Source organism: Leptinotarsa decemlineata, unplaced genomic scaffold, assembly GCF_025532065.1.
Source record: "Leptinotarsa decemlineata unplaced genomic scaffold, Ldec_3_MD MMD2_tig00001719_RagTag_RagTag, whole genome shotgun sequence".
Taxonomy (NCBI): Eukaryota; Metazoa; Arthropoda; class Insecta; order Coleoptera; family Chrysomelidae; genus Leptinotarsa; species Leptinotarsa decemlineata.
The window spans coordinates 15,389-33,508 of NW_027412569.1; the positions used below are offsets into that span (position 1 = coordinate 15,389).

General features: G+C 31.9%; 1 protein-coding gene across 1 annotated transcript; it reads left to right on the forward strand.

Annotated features, from left to right (window-relative positions):
• The first annotated feature begins 3,187 nt into the window (after window positions 1–3,187).
• Window positions 3,188–10,253, forward strand: LOC141482642 (ras-related protein Rab-10-like). Its single transcript, XM_074176217.1, has 4 exons — window positions 3,188–3,389; window positions 3,547–3,746; window positions 5,615–5,704; window positions 9,822–10,253. Exons 1-4 carry the CDS (start codon window positions 3,263–3,265, stop codon window positions 10,011–10,013), a joined length of 609 nt encoding a protein of 202 aa, XP_074032318.1. The 5' UTR covers window positions 3,188–3,262; the 3' UTR covers window positions 10,014–10,253.
• Window positions 10,254–18,120: the final 7,867 nt, after the last annotated feature.

An 18,120-nucleotide genomic window follows, 5' to 3' on the forward strand; every position in this document is an offset into this window, starting at 1 on the left:
TGTGTGTATATAGTCTATATGACTTTAGGCTCCCCTGTTCTTCAATGCATAAGCCGTCACTGATCTCCAACCACCCGAATCCTAGAATCTCAAACACAAACCATGATATATCACTTTGCACTTTGGTGACAGCAAGTGAAGAATCAAAATAAACCTCAATGAAACACGAATCATCCTGTTCAGATATCCTAATACCATAACTCGACCAAGACTAACTGCTACCAACTTGCACTCTACTTCACATATAAAATATTTATTAGACCAATCATGGACTACTAAGCCATGTTATACTGCGCAATTACCCAGAGATAAACCCATTGTATACTAACAACCGAAAGAAGAATATTCCGTAACATTCACAACTATTCCTTCTTGGGAAAGAAAGTTTTTGGCTTTCTACTACTCCATCTTGATACAAAAAAAAATGTAGGAATCTTCCAAAGAAAGTAAGGAAGTAACTTTCAGACACAAACTCGAAGAAAGCCCTCCTGAAACAGCTACTTTCATATAAACATTGAATTACACGAAAGAAAAAAATTATTTCGAAACAAATACTTTTCTCTACTCAGTTTTTATTTCAAACATTCGTTATGGAATAAAATCAGATATCATTCACAGGAGTTCTACTTTAAATGACTTATTCTGACCGACTATATGATATCTGGAACTTACACCTATCAACTTCAGATTTTGGAAACTCTGAGGCCGATAACTCCACCGAACCCTTAACAGCACATACACCGCTGCCACCGACACGCTGTCTACTCCTTGGAGGCCATGAGCAACCACCAAAAGGATCCAAAAAAAGAAGCTCCCATATCCCTCGGCCAGACTTCTAAGAGCCCTAAAGGAAATTCCGGAGCGATTCCAGGGCTTCCTGGATAAGTTCCCGCTGGCGAGCAGATAGCAGGCAGCCCTGCAGCCTGGGGTCACACCTGAACTCTGAACCGCTGCCACCGACACGCTGTCTACTCCTTGGAGGCCATGAGCAACCACCAAAAGGATCCAAAAAAAGAAGCTCCCATATCCCCCAGCCAGACTCCTAAGAGCCCTAGAGGAAATTCCGGAGCGATTCCAGGACTTCCTGGATAAGTTCCCGCTGGCGAGCAGATAGCAGGCAGCCCTGCAGCCTGGGGTCACACCTGAACTCTGAACCCAGCCCTCATCTGTCAAAAACTGACCCTTGCTGTTGTATCCGAACCAATCTAAACAACCAAGAAGATGAACCACGCCAAACAGACCACGAATCGCGATGCCTAAGGATCGAGAAGAAGCCCATTAAATCACTAATATATTATAAGGGAATTGTCACCACTTTCAAACTAGTCGAACTAACAACAAACAAAATCCATGTACTTACATGGAATAGGGAAAATATTGTTAAGGCAACCCCACAAAACTATTGCATACTCATCCCGTCCCAGAAGAGGCATAAAGCCTACAACAGGTGTCCCACATATAAGAATACCCAGAACCCTAACTGTGTCACAAAACTAACCAGTAAAGTTTTTTCATTCATTTAAGGGTCTCTTTTCAGATTTTAAAAATCAACAATAGTTTTAGAGATATGCATTAAAAATGGTATTTTTTCTGTTTAAATAAATTGAGAGCAAAGAGCATAACTATGCGAATAGTATCGCACGCGGTTTCGGCAAAAACATTCGTTGAAACAACAAAAGTGATTAGTACAGAAGTGTCGAAAGTCTTTAGTTTGGCATTATATTTTTTGAAGTTTAACATACTTGAAAAATATTAAAAAGTACTTTCCGGTATTTTTGTGAATCATCTTGTAAATATTTCATCAAAATATTTGTTATTCTGCATTTCGAATTTTTGCCGTGGACCTCGAAACGTCAATGAATGTAAACTGTATGTGTGTCTCATCAAGATGCATAGAAATACCATGGTGTAATCATATAAACCTCTTCCTAAATAAAATATTTTGACGAAAACTCTCAGTCTACGGCACTCTTGAATCTTAATAAAATAAAAAGATCTAACATACTTTGGCATTCAATTCACAGAGACGCTAAGCATACACCAATGTTCACATTTGGAAACGATTCTTGCACCATCTTTCCACTTGTTTACAAAGTTGGTTCAATGTTATTTCTCACGTCGAAAGTTTTTGACATAACAAAAGCGATTCGGTTAAACACCTATAAATAAGTTTCTATGCATATTTTGTCCCAGGAAAGATGTATGGGTTTCTGTTTTCTGTTCATTCGCTCAAATCGTACATCAGCCTTGGTGATATAGCAAATTATACAACAACTCAATCATAAGGCAAATTCAAATTCTACAAAATGACAAATAGTTCCGAACAAATACAGATATATAATATCATTGAGATATAAAATGAAGGAAAAAAAATATTAAAATAAGTAGTAAAAATTATTTACATAACTATTTTCAAAACCACATACTCTCGTCATCTTCTATTCATTGGAAAAAATAGTTTCTAGCAATTGAAATCGACAACTCATCTTTAAAGCAATCTGCATCCATGAGGAAAATACTTATGGTTATATACGTCGAAAGGACGGATGAGTTTTATAATCAATAACCTAATTCTATAATACCAGTTTTGATGTCACCATAGGTGATCGTATAAAACAAAACGAAAGTGACAGTTTGTACTATATTCATCTATTCCACATTTGAGTTAAGAGAATATTTGATGAAGAATGGAAATTACTTATTTTCACCCAAGCTTTTCGATTTCTTTTGAAATAATCAAATCTTATTATGTCAATATCACTTTGTTATGTGATGAAATTGGCCGATTCTTGATGAAAATCTATAACTCAATCGCTAAACACTTTATTGTGAGATTTTCACTAGAAAGTTTACAAAATCGCGATGAGTATGAAAATGCTTGAGAGAGCTATCGTTAAGCGAAACATGTGTTGCGGTTTTGTAAACTTTCCAGTGAAATCTCACAATAAAATATTACTCTAATAAATAACTTGGTTAGACATTTCTGCAGAATATTTGGAATTCGTTGGGCAACTGCTGCAACAATTTACTGAAAAATAATAAATATTGAATTGTAGATAATTCATTACAAATATTCTATCTATGGAATGAATCAACATAACAAAAACTCAAAGTTGTATTCTGTAGTTCTGTGAATAAATGTGACATATGACAATTATGACATGACAATGTAAGAAATTTAGTACTTTCTGTTGGTAGTAGTTGGTTCTATTTTTAATAATTGTCTTCTCCATAATTCTAAGATTTGATATTATTCTCAAAAATGGCAAAAAAGACGTACGATTTATTGTTCAAACTCCTTTTAATTGGCGATTCAGGAGTAGGCAAAACTTGTATATTATTTAGATTTTCTGATGATGCATTTACCACAACTTTTATATCAACTATAGGTGAAGTATTTTCTTTAAATTTTTTTCCCATTTTATATAATCCGCACAGAGATTCTTTGTTTTCCTCACATATCATTTCGTGATTTTATACATTTTAAATGAAAAAAAATATGGGTGAGGTTCAGAAAAGCGCCAAATTCAAACATTTTTATTTCAGGCATAGATTTCAAAATAAAAACAGTAGAGCTGAGAGGCAAAAAAATCAAACTCCAGATATGGGATACTGCAGGACAAGAGAGGTTCCACACTATCACTACTTCCTACTACAGAGGAGCCATGGGTATAATGTTAGTGTATGATATTACAAATGAAAAAAGTTTTGAGAATATAGTGAAATGGTTGAGGAATATAGATGAGGTATGTTATTTTATTGAAATTGTTTTTAATTGTATTTATAGTCTTAATATCTCGAAGCAGAGTTTCAATGGTTCCCAAAGAATGGATGTCCTTTGTTGTATATTTCTAAAAATATATGACAAAGTAACAAAATTATATTATTCAAACTCTACAACATATTTTGCAGATTAATAAAAGATGCAGTGAAGCTACTCCAATCACATTATTTTCCATGATATAGGTATCTAATGATTTGTAACTTACAGTAAACGATAAACTAATGAAATTTCAATAGTCACCAGTAATTCCTCTTAAATCATCCTTGACTCATCACCATTTAAAATTTCTATGGTGACTAAGTAATTTTGAAATGGGAAACTACTAAATCATTAATCTCAAAGTAAATTAAAATATAATTGGACCCAGTGTGTTCTTACTTAAGTCTATCCCTTTGATTATAAGGAATTAACTATAGGAATTTTTAGGTAGTATGTTTCTCTAGATTTAAATAATATTCTGTTTCAAGATTTTTCTAAATTAGCCATGGAAGTAGTTGTTTTCCGGCAGGCATTTACCAAGCATTGACATCTGATGTCTTGGTTAATTTATGACTATCTATATTTAACTGTTCTTATCAAATATTAATTCAATTCATGTCATATCTACATCAGATAATAAAAAAACGTAAAATTTTTAATTAAAGAAATGCACATACCACTGATAATGTCTGCCGTAGTAGCACATGAAATGTTTTGTACTTCATGTTCCATTCGACCTTCACTTAATAGCCCGGATTTTGTTCTCTTCAATCATGACTATGACCATGAAAGCCTATGTTCTTATAAATTTTCTAGTTTTCCAGAAAGTAATTAACTTTCCTATATTCAACAGTTCATATCATATCATGTCAATAATTTGCCTAAATTGAAGTATTTGCTTATGTCATAACTGAATTAGAATTTTAATTGAAAAGGGAATCATTTTAAAAAAGAAGGTTTTTGGGAAAAGAGTTTTCTGTTTTTTCACTTTTCCATCATTAAACAAAAATTGTGGAAATCTTCCAAAGAAAGGAAGAAATGGAGTAACAATAATGAAAACTCTTTATAGAGGTATATAGATAATACACATAAGTTTTTTTTATTATATTACAAACTTGAAGAAAAAAGAAAAAACCCTTCGAAGTTTCAGGACAAAACATAAGAGCAAGTTGTAATATTATCTAAAATGGTGCTGATGAGGTGACAAATCAGGTGTCATATTCTAAAACTTGTACGTCTGCCCTTCAGGATGATAGTGTTCCATGTGAATGAAATTTTATATCAACAATTCTCTCTCATATATCACATATAGCATTCCTACGGATGGTATCTTATATCATATTTTCTTTTAATTCAATGTTCATTTGAAAATATGAATGAATGAATGATTTATTGGTAGGAAGATCCTAATACACAAACATAATATATATAATATTTCATGTTATATAGACACACATAGTAAGGATATAAGGATATATTCGTCTCTTTCAACTACCTACCTGGTAAATGCCTGCCAGAAAACAACTACTTCCACGGCTAATACCACACTGGATATTGAACAGCAAAGTTTCTGGGACTTGATTGATTTCAAAGTGGCTCAACTACTCTAAAGATGGCTTTAGAGCATACACACACATACGCTTACTAGTTTGAAGTTGAAATTACCAGTTTGAAATGCGAAAAAAATTCAACAGGTCTCGTTTCAAATGTGTTTATTGGTGTTTTCATAGCGGTCATAAAAATATTTGCACAGTTTCTCATTCTTGTCAATGAACATTGTTGCTTGAGAAAAGTTTTGGTTGACAAATATTTGTTCTGCACTACATTGCGATTATATCAATTTTTTTTCAGCATGCTAATGAGGATGTGGAGAAAATGATACTAGGTAACAAATGTGATATGACGGACAAAAGGACAGTCAGCAAAGAGAGAGGTGAAACGGTGAGTTATATTATTTTTACTGGAACTGGACTGCAAAGTTAAAGGTTCAAAAGATATTTCAGGAGAATAATATTTCATGAGTGCTCTTGAAAGAAAATTAAAATATTTCATTTCACCTATTTTGAGAGTATCTAACAGTCTACAAATCACTTGCTAGAATCAAGATATAACTCAGTTTATGTTAAAGGTCATCAGTGATTTTTTTAAAAAAACATTCTCAAGTTATAGAAAGCTAAAATATTGGTTTTGAATGCAAAGTTTTATTTTTGGTTTGATGGTTAACTTCAATGCTCATAATCATATCATTCAGACTCCCCACATCTCTATAAACCCATTTTTTGACATACATTTGTTCTAACTTTATTTTCCCAATTCGTTGCCTTTCACCTGTATATGAAATATTCTCCTTAGATAAACTTCTGTGTAGAGGGCTGTTAATAACGTTTTGTAGGAATCGATATGTTAGAATACGAGTCTCATCTAGATTATGAGTTGTACCATTAATTGTCCAGTCATTTTAGGTCGATTTAGGCCTATATTTCAGAAAGTTGACATACCCAGCTGTAAATTAGTATAAACTTTGTGTTTTGGCATCATAAAAGTATTCTAAAAATTCACATATGATTTGACAGCCGCAACTTCAAAAATTGGGGGTCAAAAGTCAAAAAAACCGACTTTTGCACGTTTTTGCCAATATCTCGTTTCCAATGGGTTTTATGCTAATTGTATTTATTATCAATATTGTAGAGAATGAAATTCTCTACAACTGTTTCAAACATTTTTTCATATGTTGAATCGTTTTTTAGATAGAGGGCAGCGCGAGCGCAGAATAAATATTATATGAAATCAACTGGTTGTCCATTCAAAATCAGCTCATTTATGGTTAATAAATTATTACTTAATAAATAATTATAAATAATTTTCATTTTTTATCAACAAATACATCAACACTAAACAGGCCATAGGTGATGCGGATGTTCTCATTATTGAGACAGCTATTGAAGAATCTAAACGTTAAAGAACAGCAATTATAGCCGGTGAAGATATTGATTTACTTGTGATTTTAATTGCGCGTACACCGTCTCTCGAACAAGAAATTTTCTTTAAAAAAGTTGACAAAGCAAATGTGAAAACGGAAATATACTCCTCTAAGAGTTTCGACAAGTATTCAAGTTCTAAAAAACACATTTTGTTCCTTCACACTTTAAGCGGCTGTGATACGACTTCTGCGCTCTTTAAAAAAGTAAGAAAAAACGTTTTTAAGAACATTTGTGAAACTATATAATTTGGATGAACTTGCCGCAGCGTTTGAAGAAGAAAACTGTCTGCTTCAAAGATTATTTGATGTGGATTGCAAACTTTATTATATGCTCCAAAAGTTTGTAGATACTATCAATCATCTTCATTATGCACTATATGTCAAGCTAACAAAGCTCAATAATCCTGTACAGTTATCAAACATCCCACCAACAAGTGGAGCAGCTCACCAACATTTTGATTGTGTTTATTACCAAGTTCAAACTTGGTTAGGACATGATTTAGAACCCCAGGAAAGGGGTTGGACAATGCGTAACAGATTGCTAGAACCTATCATGACCATTTTACCACCTGCTCCAGATGAGTTACTCAATACGATATTCTGTAACTGCAAAAGTGGTTATGGTTCAAGATGTGGATGCAGGAAGGCGGGGTTGCAATGCGCTTTAGCTCTTGTGGCCAGTGTAATGGGCTAGCTTGTCTCAATGCTGTACCATTAAGACCGATGTTAACAAAGATAGGTCTTTTGATCCAGAAATCATGGAAGAATTGGAAACGAACCTTGGTGAAGATGATAACGCCCTTGAATTTTTTAATTTTGACATTCACAAATGTATCAAATGATATTTTTTAATACAAATATTTACAATTTTATTCATTTTCTATTAATTTTTTTTTATTAAAGAATAATTACTATAGATTAGATTTAAATTATAATGTAATATATATTTTTAACTCTACAAATTTATAACTACACGGGCAGGTAAGTGTTATTAAATAAATTGATACTTAATTGAAAATAAATAATTAATGAAAAAAATATTCAAATATAATGTATTTGTTAATAAAAAATGAAAATCATTTATAGTTATTTGTTAAGTAATAATTTATAAACCTTAAATGAGCTGATTTCGATCGGACAACCAGTTGATTTCAAATAATATTTAATCTGCGCTCGCGTTGCCCTCTATCTCAAACACGATTCAACGTATGAAAAAATGTTTGAAACAAAAGTTGTAGACAATTCAATTTTCTACAATATTGATAATTAATACAATTAGCATAAAATCCTTTGGAGACGAGATATTGGCAAAAAACGTGCAAAAAGTCGTTTCTTTTTATCCCCAATTTTAAAAGTTGCGGCCGTCGAGTCATATATGAATTTTGAGAATACTTTTATGATGCCGAAATACAAAGTTTATACAAATTTACAGCTGGGTATGTCCACATTCCTAGGCAAACCCTCTAAAATGTCTGGACTATAACCTCAAACTTGTTTACTATCAACTCTGACCTTCCAGGCAGTGCCAACCAATTTCAGGACCAGCATTCAATCATGAAATACCCCGTATGCAGGTACATTATTTGATAAACAATCCCTTAATGGCAAATTCAGGGATTATTGAAAGAAATTTAAAAAAACCTGTTTACTTGTAATGCACTGTTTGGAACCATTGGTGTAGTAATGAATATTACTGGAGTTTCTTTTCCCAACACCAAACCGTTATTTCAACACCTCGACACGTGTTTCAATCACCAAGTGATCATCTTCAAGAGGAAGATCAATCTTGAAGATCTTGAAGGTGATCACTTGGTGATCGAAACGACACGTGTCGAGATGTGATCATCTTCAAGAGGAAGATCAATGTTGAAGATTTTGAAGGTGATCACTTGGTGATCGAAACACGTGTCAAGGTGTTGAAATAACGGTTTGGTGTTTGGGAAAAAAAAACACCAAACCGTTATTTTAACACCTCGACACGTGTCGAGGTGTGATCATCTTCAAGAGGAAGATCAATGTTGAAGATTTTGAAGGTGATCACTTGGTGATCGAAAAACGTGTCAAGGTGTTGAAATAACGGTTTGGTGTTGGGAAAAAACTCCACTAATATTTAAAAACCTGTTTTGTGACTTTGAATAATTTTTGATATATTTGTCATTTTATTTTGAACAGATCTGGTATATACAATGAGGCTCAAGAAAAGTAACGCAACCAAAATTCTGCTACTTCTCAAAACTTTTGACGTGAGAGTTCGAATACATCGAATTTTTTGTTTAATAGAATAATTCATTAGCATTATAACACATAACAGGTAAATAGCAGCAAATTAGGACATGATCAGATAGTTTTACAAAATCTTGCTGTTTTAGGTGATGCTCTCATTGAGGAATGAAGCCATATCAACTTATATAAGAACAAAAAATGTTGAATATTTGGGAAAACAAATATCAATTTGATTCAATTTGCAAAGACTTTTCCAAAGATTTCAATTTATTAGTCATAATATATTTTTGAAAATGTTGAAATCCATTGTTTGTCCAAAATACGTTAAAGCTCTATAATTTCCATCATCTACCTTAGCAATAGGAAAAACGTCAAAGTATTTTGTTTATTAATTGGGCTTTAAACCCATTGTTAACCGCAATTTGCTTGATGATAGATATTAAGTTCTTTATTGAACTTATCTATTGAAAAAGGAACATTGACTAATCTGTGAATTATGCTATTATAAGCTGCTACTTTGTGTTGATAAGGAAGGGTAGAATCTTAATGTATAGTAATATACCTATAGGAAGGTTTGTGATAAATTGAAAAATCATGTTTGTTGTTCATTCTACTAATTGTTAAGTCCAAGAAATTTATTGAGTTTGAATTGTCTGCTTCTACTTCAATAGTGAATTTAATGTTTTCATGAATTTTGTCTCTATGAAGTATCCAATTATCTTAGTACCTGTAAAACATACCAAAACATCATCCACATACCTATGGCAATACAATAAATTCTTAATCAAAGGATGTTTTATCCATGAAAATTTTCGCAAGTAGTGTACTATTTTTTTATGGCAATGAACTTTACAGATTGCTCGCGAACATAGCATTAGATTCATGGAAACCTCAGCAAAGGCAAACATCAACATAGAGCGAGCATTTAGTGACCTCGCAGAAGCAATTTTGGACAAAACCGCTGGAAGGGAACCAGGAGACCCTGTGGATAGGGTGATGGTTGATAGAAGACAACAGGCTACAACTTCGAAGTCATGTTGTAATTAATTAGTTGCAATATTTTTAAAAATTATAATCTAGGTATATGCATGTGAACTGATTTCTATAAGAGATGCTCATAAGTCAAGCTAAAAATATTTTTTACTGTGCTGAGAAAATAACGAGAATATTATGAGGATAAGTTCCAGTAATTGTTTTTGCTTTGTCTTTGCACTCAAGATGTTCTACCTGATGTCGATTTATTTATCAACGAGTCATTTCATTTAATATATGTTGAAATGAAGAGTTTGTTGTAGAATCATTCTTTATACTACCTTTTTTCAGTCTGTTGGTTCGAAATTGGACTACAATATTACTTCTATTTGATCTACATAACTTTCCTGATTCGATCTTGTTTTTTTTTCTTCTTCCTATTTTGTTATTGTATACTTCACAATGAGTCTGTTCTTAGGAAAACAGTGAGTATTGATAAGGTTAGTGGAAAAAAAGACATGGCTATTGAATTTCTAATCTTGCTACCCAATGAAATTTCTCGAAAAGAAAGGTTTTGGCTTTCTACTTTTTCGTCTCCATGTAAAAGAATGTGGGAATCTTCCAAGGAAAGGAAGAAAGCGTTAATTCAAAAAATGTGTAGATCATGCAAAGAAGTTACTTTCAGAAACAAACTGGAAGAATAAGCTTTTTTTGAATCAACTACGTAAACTTGCCATGATATATTTCCTTCACAAGATTATGAACAATTCAATTGATTGTTCTGATATATTAAAGAGGCTATTCATTCATGTCAGTATCAGAATCACCCATCAAAGACGGTTTTTCTAAGTGCAAAATCATTGAACCAATTATGGAAATACTGCTTTCACTACTAGTCCAGTCATTTTAGGGGGTTTGCCTAGGAACGTGGACATACCCAGCTGTAAATTTGTATAAACTTTGTATTTTGGCATCATAAAAGTATTCTCAAAATTCACATATGATTCGACGGCCGCAACTTCAAAAACTGGGGGTCAAAAGTAAAAAATAACGACTTTTTGCGGGTTTTTTTGCCAATATCAGGTTTCCAATGGGTTTTATGCTAATTGTATTTATTATCAATATTGTAGAGAATTCAATTCTCTATAACTTGTTTCAAACATTTTTTCATACTTTGAATCGTTTTTGAGATAGAGGGCAGCGCGAGCGCAGATTACATATTGAAAATCAACTGGTTGTCCCAATCAAAATCAGCTCATTTAAGGTTTATGAATTATTACTTAATATTATAAATCATTTTCATTTTTTATGAACAAATACATTGTATTTAAATATTTTTTTCATTAATTATTTATTTTCAATTAAGTATCAATTTATTTGTAGAGGGAAAAATATATATTACATCATAATTTAAATCTAATCTATAGTAATTTTTCTTTAATGAATAGAAAAGAAATGAAATTTTAAATAATATTTTTATTAAAAAATCTCATTTGATACATTTGTGAATATCAAAATAAAAAAACAGATAAAATAATCAAAAGAATAATGAGTTTTGATTTCAATTTTCTTTTTCTTCATCGTCGTCGTCTTCTCGCAGCTGTAAAAATTCAAGGGCGTTATCTTCATTGTCATCTTCACCCAGATTTGTTTCCAATTCTTCTGTATCAAAGGACCTATCTTCGTTAACGTCGGTCTCATATAGTAGAGCATTGAGACAAGCTTGCCCATTACACCGGTCACAAGCTAAAGAGCATTGCAACCCCGCTTTCCTGCATCCACATCTTGAACCACAACCACTTTTGCAGTTACAGAATATCGTATTGAGTAAATCATCTGGAGCAGGTGGTAAAATGGTCATGATAGGTTCTAGCAATCCGTTACGCATTGTCCAACCCCATTCCTGGAGTTCCAAATCATGTCCTAACCAAGTTTGAACTCAGTAATAAACACGATTAAAATGTTGGTGAGCTGCTCCACTTGTTGGTTGGATATTTGATAACTGCACAGGTTTATTGAGCTTTGTTAGCTTGACATATTGTGCATAACGAAGATGATCGATAGTATCTATAGACTTTGGAGCATTATAAACAGCTAATCAAGTTTGCAATTCACTAACAAGTAATCTTTGGAACGGGTAGTTTTCTTCTTCAAATGCTGCGGCAAGTTCATCCAAATTAGATAGTTTTTTTAATGTTCTTACAAACGTTCTTACGTTTTTTTTTTCCTTTTTCAAAGAGCTCAGAATATCACAGCCGCTTAAAGCATGAAGGAACAGAATGCGTTTTTTAGAACTTGAATATTTGTCGAAACTCTTAGAAGAGTATATTTCCGTTTTCATATTTGCTTTGCCAACTTTTTTTAAGAAAATTTCTTGTTCAAGAGATGGTGTACGCACAATTAAAATCACAAGTAAATCAATATCTTCACCGGCTATAGTCGCTGTTCTTTGACGTTTGGATTCTTCAATAGCTGTCTCAATAATGAGAACATCCGCATCATCTCTGGCCTGTTTAGTGTTGATGTCTCAATAAGCATAGTAATCAGCTTTTTCTATTTTTTTTATTTGATAGAAATTTTTCTTTGTTAATTGATACAACCATGGTTTCGTCGAAACAAACTTCGTATCTTTTTGAAATTGCAGCCATTCTTCTTTGCTGCTCCATAGCTTTTATGTTTTTACTGTAATCTGAGTATCCATCAAATACATCAATAATCTTTGAGTTATAATGTGTTTGTAAATACTTAACATATTTATCAAAAATAATTTTAAACAAGATTTACTAAATTATTTTCTACTTAAAATGCAATTATCATAAAAGAGAATACAATTAAAATGTAATTAAATTATATCCCTTAATGACTTTTTGAAATACAGAAATAAATTGCATTATTGAATTCATAGATATGTTTATTAATGAATAAAATATTTGAATTTAATGTATTTGTTAATAAAAAATGAAAATTATTTATAATAATTTATTAACCTTAAATGAGCTTATTTCGATCGAGACAACCAGTTGATTTCAAATAATATTTAATCTGCGCTCGCGCTGCCCTCTATCTCAAAAACTATTCAACGTATGAAAAAAACAAAAGTTGTAGAAAATTTAATTCTCTACAATATTGATGATAAATACAATTAGCATAAAACCCATTGGAAACGAGATATTGGCAAAAAACTTGCAAAAAGTCGTTTTTTTTTTACTTTTGACCCCCAATTTTTGAAGTTGCGGCCGTCAAATCATATGTGAATTTTGAGAATACTTTATGATGCCAAAATACAAACTTTATACAAATTTACAACTGGGTATGTCAACTTTCCGAAATACAGGCCTAAATCGACCTGAAATGACTGAACAATATAAGATTGCAAAAGAACTATACTGATAACTTCTCATCCCTTGTCATCACACATTCTATTCACGCACACAGCTATTCAGAAGATCAATTATTTTCGATATTCAGAAATTGCCCCAGTTGCTAGTTTCAATTTTTGTTTTGTTTTACTTTGTGCTTGATTTTTTTATATTCTCTATTTTTTCATTGATATTGTTTGTGTGCCATTTGGAATTGTATATGATTCTGTAGGTTTACTTTGAATAAATAAATAAATAAACATTGAATTACACGAAAGAAAAAATATACTTTCAAAACAACTGATTTTATATGAATATTGAATCGTTCAAAAACATTTTAGTCTGTTCGGTTTGAACTTCAAACATTCGGTATGGAGTTAAATCTGATGTTGCCACACAATATAATATATGAAGAAGGTAAAATTTCACTTACATGGAGCACTGTCATCCTCAGTGGCGGACAGCGATGTTTCGGAATGAAACACTGTTTCTGTTCTAGACGAGTTTCTAGTTTTAATCTTCCTCTTTGAAGATGATCACTTGGTGATCGAAACACGTGTCAGATGTTAAAAATAACGATTTGGTGTTGGGAAAAAACTTCAGTAATATTCAAGATAATAAGTAGTTGAATAATTGAAAATGTGAATTATATAGATGTCATAAAAAATAAATCAAACTAATAAGTATAGATACAGATGCATTCATACGCATATATTAAAATTCATTATATTCTTCGATATGCTGCAAAGTGTGTTGTTTCTCAAAGAACCAGAAAGTTTGTTAAATTCCACTAGTTCTCGGAAAAACAGATTATTATTGCTGACCTTGAGTTTGTCCTGGATACATGAAAGCTTATATTGGTTCTGGTGTCATATTGGTGGATTTCATTGTTAACTTCAATTTATTGAAATAGCTAGGTTGAATACCCTTTATTATTTTGAATGTAAAAACTGTACTCAGATAATAAGATCTGTTCGAGATAACCACTGAAGAGAATCGAGGGTAGTCTTTATAGGGGTAAGTGACAGTGTTCTATCAATCATGAAACCTAGATATTTCATCTCGATAATAATTTCAAGATGTTCATTTTCTATTTTGATGTTCACTGTATGATGGTCAATTCTATTCAACTTATATTTAGATATAATTATCATCATTTTGCTTTTATTTACATTTAGGACAAGTTTATTGCTCAATAAATATTCAACAGTTCGATTTATTGCAACTTGAATCTCCCCTATTGCATCATTTGAGTTATTTGATATGTATAATAAGATGTCAATAATAATAATAAATTAATCCCAAGAAACAAGAACGTTTATAACAGGGATAAAATTTAAAATAATGATTGAATAAATTACTTCAATATTAGATATCAGTTACATATACAGCACATAAATACAAACAAAAATATACATATATACATACATATTTACACACACACATACATATACAGCGTGACTCACGGTCGATGATAGGTTAGACGTTTCTGGAAAACGCAAAGCATGATTTTTCTGAAAATTTCACCTCTCACATTTCCTCACCTGTTCTATCGATCTAAAATATTTTCAGCATTGCGGCGTTGCCTCTTCCATCAAAAAGTCCTACCAACTTTATTTTTTTAAATGGAACACCCCGTATATTAATACATTTTTGGAATCGCTCTGGTATTTTAATACTTTTTTGTTAATATCTCTGTCTGTTTTCGAAATAAAAAATAAATTGTGCTAAATATGGTCCAAAACATAGCCTTAATTGAAATTAGGTACATCAGTACTCTCAATTCATGAAAAGTTGATATTTTGATGATAGTTAGGACAAACTCGAAATATTCAAATAACACCAAGAAAGCGACACCATATCATACAGGGCGTGCTGAAATTACTATTATTTCCATTGTGCATAAAAGTAGTCAAAAGTTCATTTTTTCAAATGAAACCCCCTGTATATTACTCGGTAAATTGAAAGATGGTAAATCATGTCCCTATACCTAAATCGTCAAGTTTTCACAATAAAGTCGCTTCTTCTAGAAACATTATTTTTTTCAGAATTTGGATTTAGGTAGCAGTGGAATTATCAAGCTTATAGCAGTTCGGTTACTTTTATAAGTAATTTACAAAGAGTTATCGACGGTGTTTCGAATCATCTTCCAAAATGAATGCAAATATCGATTATTCCAACGAAGTTCTTATCAAATCATTATCAGAACGTGTAAAAAAATCAACCAAATGTATCCTGAATTAACACCAATGAACGAGAGGAAGTTTGTAAGGTTACAAAATAATTTCCTTAACTATGGCTCAAAGTTTCCAGGGAACAACTGTACCAAAAATCAGTCATTGCTAGGTAAAAAATAAGATTTTCTGGGCTAAAACATGGGAAAGTACAGACAATAACAGAATAGGATGATTCAAAATAACAAAATTGTAAACAAATATCACATTTTCACATTAAATGCTGAAAATGTTGTCCATTACATTCAAAACACTTCAAAATGTTTTTTTGTACGCGACTTGTGGTTGCTTTTTCAATTTCCTGGGGATCCAGATCTTGAATACTCCGCACTATTCGCCGTCGCAATTCTTCTTTGGTAGGCACTGGAGTACTTACTGTATACCCTTTCTTTTAAAACACCCCATAAAAAAAGTCAAGTGGCGTGAGATCGGGTGATCTCGGTGGCCAATCCCACGGCCCTATACGCCTAAACCAACGATCGTCGAAGAGTTCGTCAAGTTTCCTGGAAACTTCCTGGGTGGAATGAGCTGGCGCTCCGTCCAGTTGAAATCACGAATTCCTATATTCCTCTAAAGGCAGATTTTAAAGAAAATCGGTTACAGTGGTCCTTAATATTTGGAGATATCTCTCTGCATTCAGTGTGTCTTCATAAATAAAAAAGCTAATGTTATTATTCTTCAGAATACAGAAAACATTCAGGTAAAATTTTTTTTTGAAAACCCATTTCTTTTGTAACATGAGGATTATGAACAGCTCAAAAATGTTTATTCCTTCTATTGAAAATACCATCCCTCGTAAATTTTGATTCGTCGCTCCAAATTATTTTTGACAAAAATTCCCGATCTTCCTGTGTATGAAACAAAAGGAATTCACAAAAATGCATTCTATGTTCGAAGTCTCCTGCTTTTAGAGCTTGAACTTTGGTAAATTTATACGGATGCATTCCGTGATTTTTCAAAATTCGTTGTACTGAAGCATGTGATACACCTAAATCTTTTTCTGCACTGCGAATGGAAGCTTCTGGATATGCATAAAAATATGCCAAAACGTTAACAGTATTGTCCTCATTTGAAGTAACAGGTTTTGGTAATGTTGAAGGCGCTTTTAACATTGAGCCATAGTTAAGGAAATTATTTTGTAATCTTACAAACTTCCTCTCGTTCATTGGTCTTAATTCAGGATACATTTGGTTGAATTTTTCTACATGTTCTGGCAATGATTTGATCACACTGCCCGTGTATAATAAATAATTTCATAAGAACTTCGTTTGAATGATCAATATTTGCATTCATTTTTGACGATTTTTTGAAACAAGTCAATAACCATTTATCAATTACTTATAAAAGTCACCAAACTGTCATAAGCTTGATATTTCCACGGCTACCTAGAAATCAAATTCTTTAAAAATTATTTTTTGTACAACTGTTATTGAAAATCTCTTTGATAGAAACACTTCATTCAGAACTCCTACCAAAAAATCATTTAGAAAAGTTCACACATGCAGTTCGTGCTATTGGTAATATTAAATCCCTGTGAAGTTACTGACGATGACGAAGTAGTATTCAATCCAACTGTAGAAAGTCCTTCATGACTAACCAATAATCCTCCTTAAAATAACGTGAGTTGGCGTATGTAGTTGTAACATATGCCTTGTAATCCAAAGATCGTGTGTTCAAATCCCATGGACCCTATATTTTTTTTTATCATCAACAGTAACGTTATACAAAAAAATTTGTATGATACATTTGTTAAAAGTGATTTTATTTTGCTCGTGAGTTTGCTTCACTTGCTGACGCTCGTTTTGCAATAATCCTCACTCACAAAATAAAATGCCACTTTCAACACTTGTAGGTAAAACGTGAATAACTATTTTTCCACAAAAACGGCTTTATTAAGAAAACTTGACGATTTAGGTATAGGGACATGTATATCATCTTGAAGCATTTTTCACCATCTTTCAATTTATCGAGTAATACAGGGGGTTTCATTTGAGAAAATGAACTTTCGACTACTTTTATGCACAATGGAAATAATAGTAATTTTAGCACGCCCTGAAATGTGAGAGGTGAAATTTTCGCGTTTTCCAGAAAAGTCTAACCTACCATCGACCGTGAGTCACGCTGTATAAATATATACATTTTTGAATTATAATGGTAACTGAAAAAAAAATGTAATATGGAGATCAGAATTTCAATTAAAGGAAGAAAGCAGAAACTTTTTCAATTCCGATTTGAATTTTGTTTTTTGATTCATTTTGAGTTTCTCTGGAAGATTATTATTTAATATATATATATATATATATATATATATATATTATATATATATATATATATATATATATATATATATATATATATATATATATATATATATAAAATTTGACCTAGGTTCAAGATATGGTAATTTGAATATACATTTCATTATTTTATTTTGCAGTCTTTCGAGAGGATTTATTATTGATAAATTAGCTGTTCTTAGCTGTTGAAATTAAATATTGTAGATTTGAATATACCAAACAGAAATATATACATTTGAGATATTTTAATCGAATAAAATTTCTAATCCTAAATAATATTCCTAAAATTGGT

Bases quoted from the DNA above. Each gene is read 5' to 3' on its own strand.
- LOC141482642 (XM_074176217.1), top strand. From the start codon at position 3,263: ATGGCAAAAAAGACGTACGATTTATTGTTCAAACTCCTTTTAATTGGC. The intron at 3,747-5,614 runs GTATGTTATTTT...ATTTTTTTTCAG, and splicing joins GGTTGAGGAATATAGATGAG to CATGCTAATGAGGATGTGGA. The intron at 5,705-9,821 runs GTGAGTTATATT...TGAACTTTACAG, and splicing joins GCAAAGAGAGAGGTGAAACG to ATTGCTCGCGAACATAGCAT.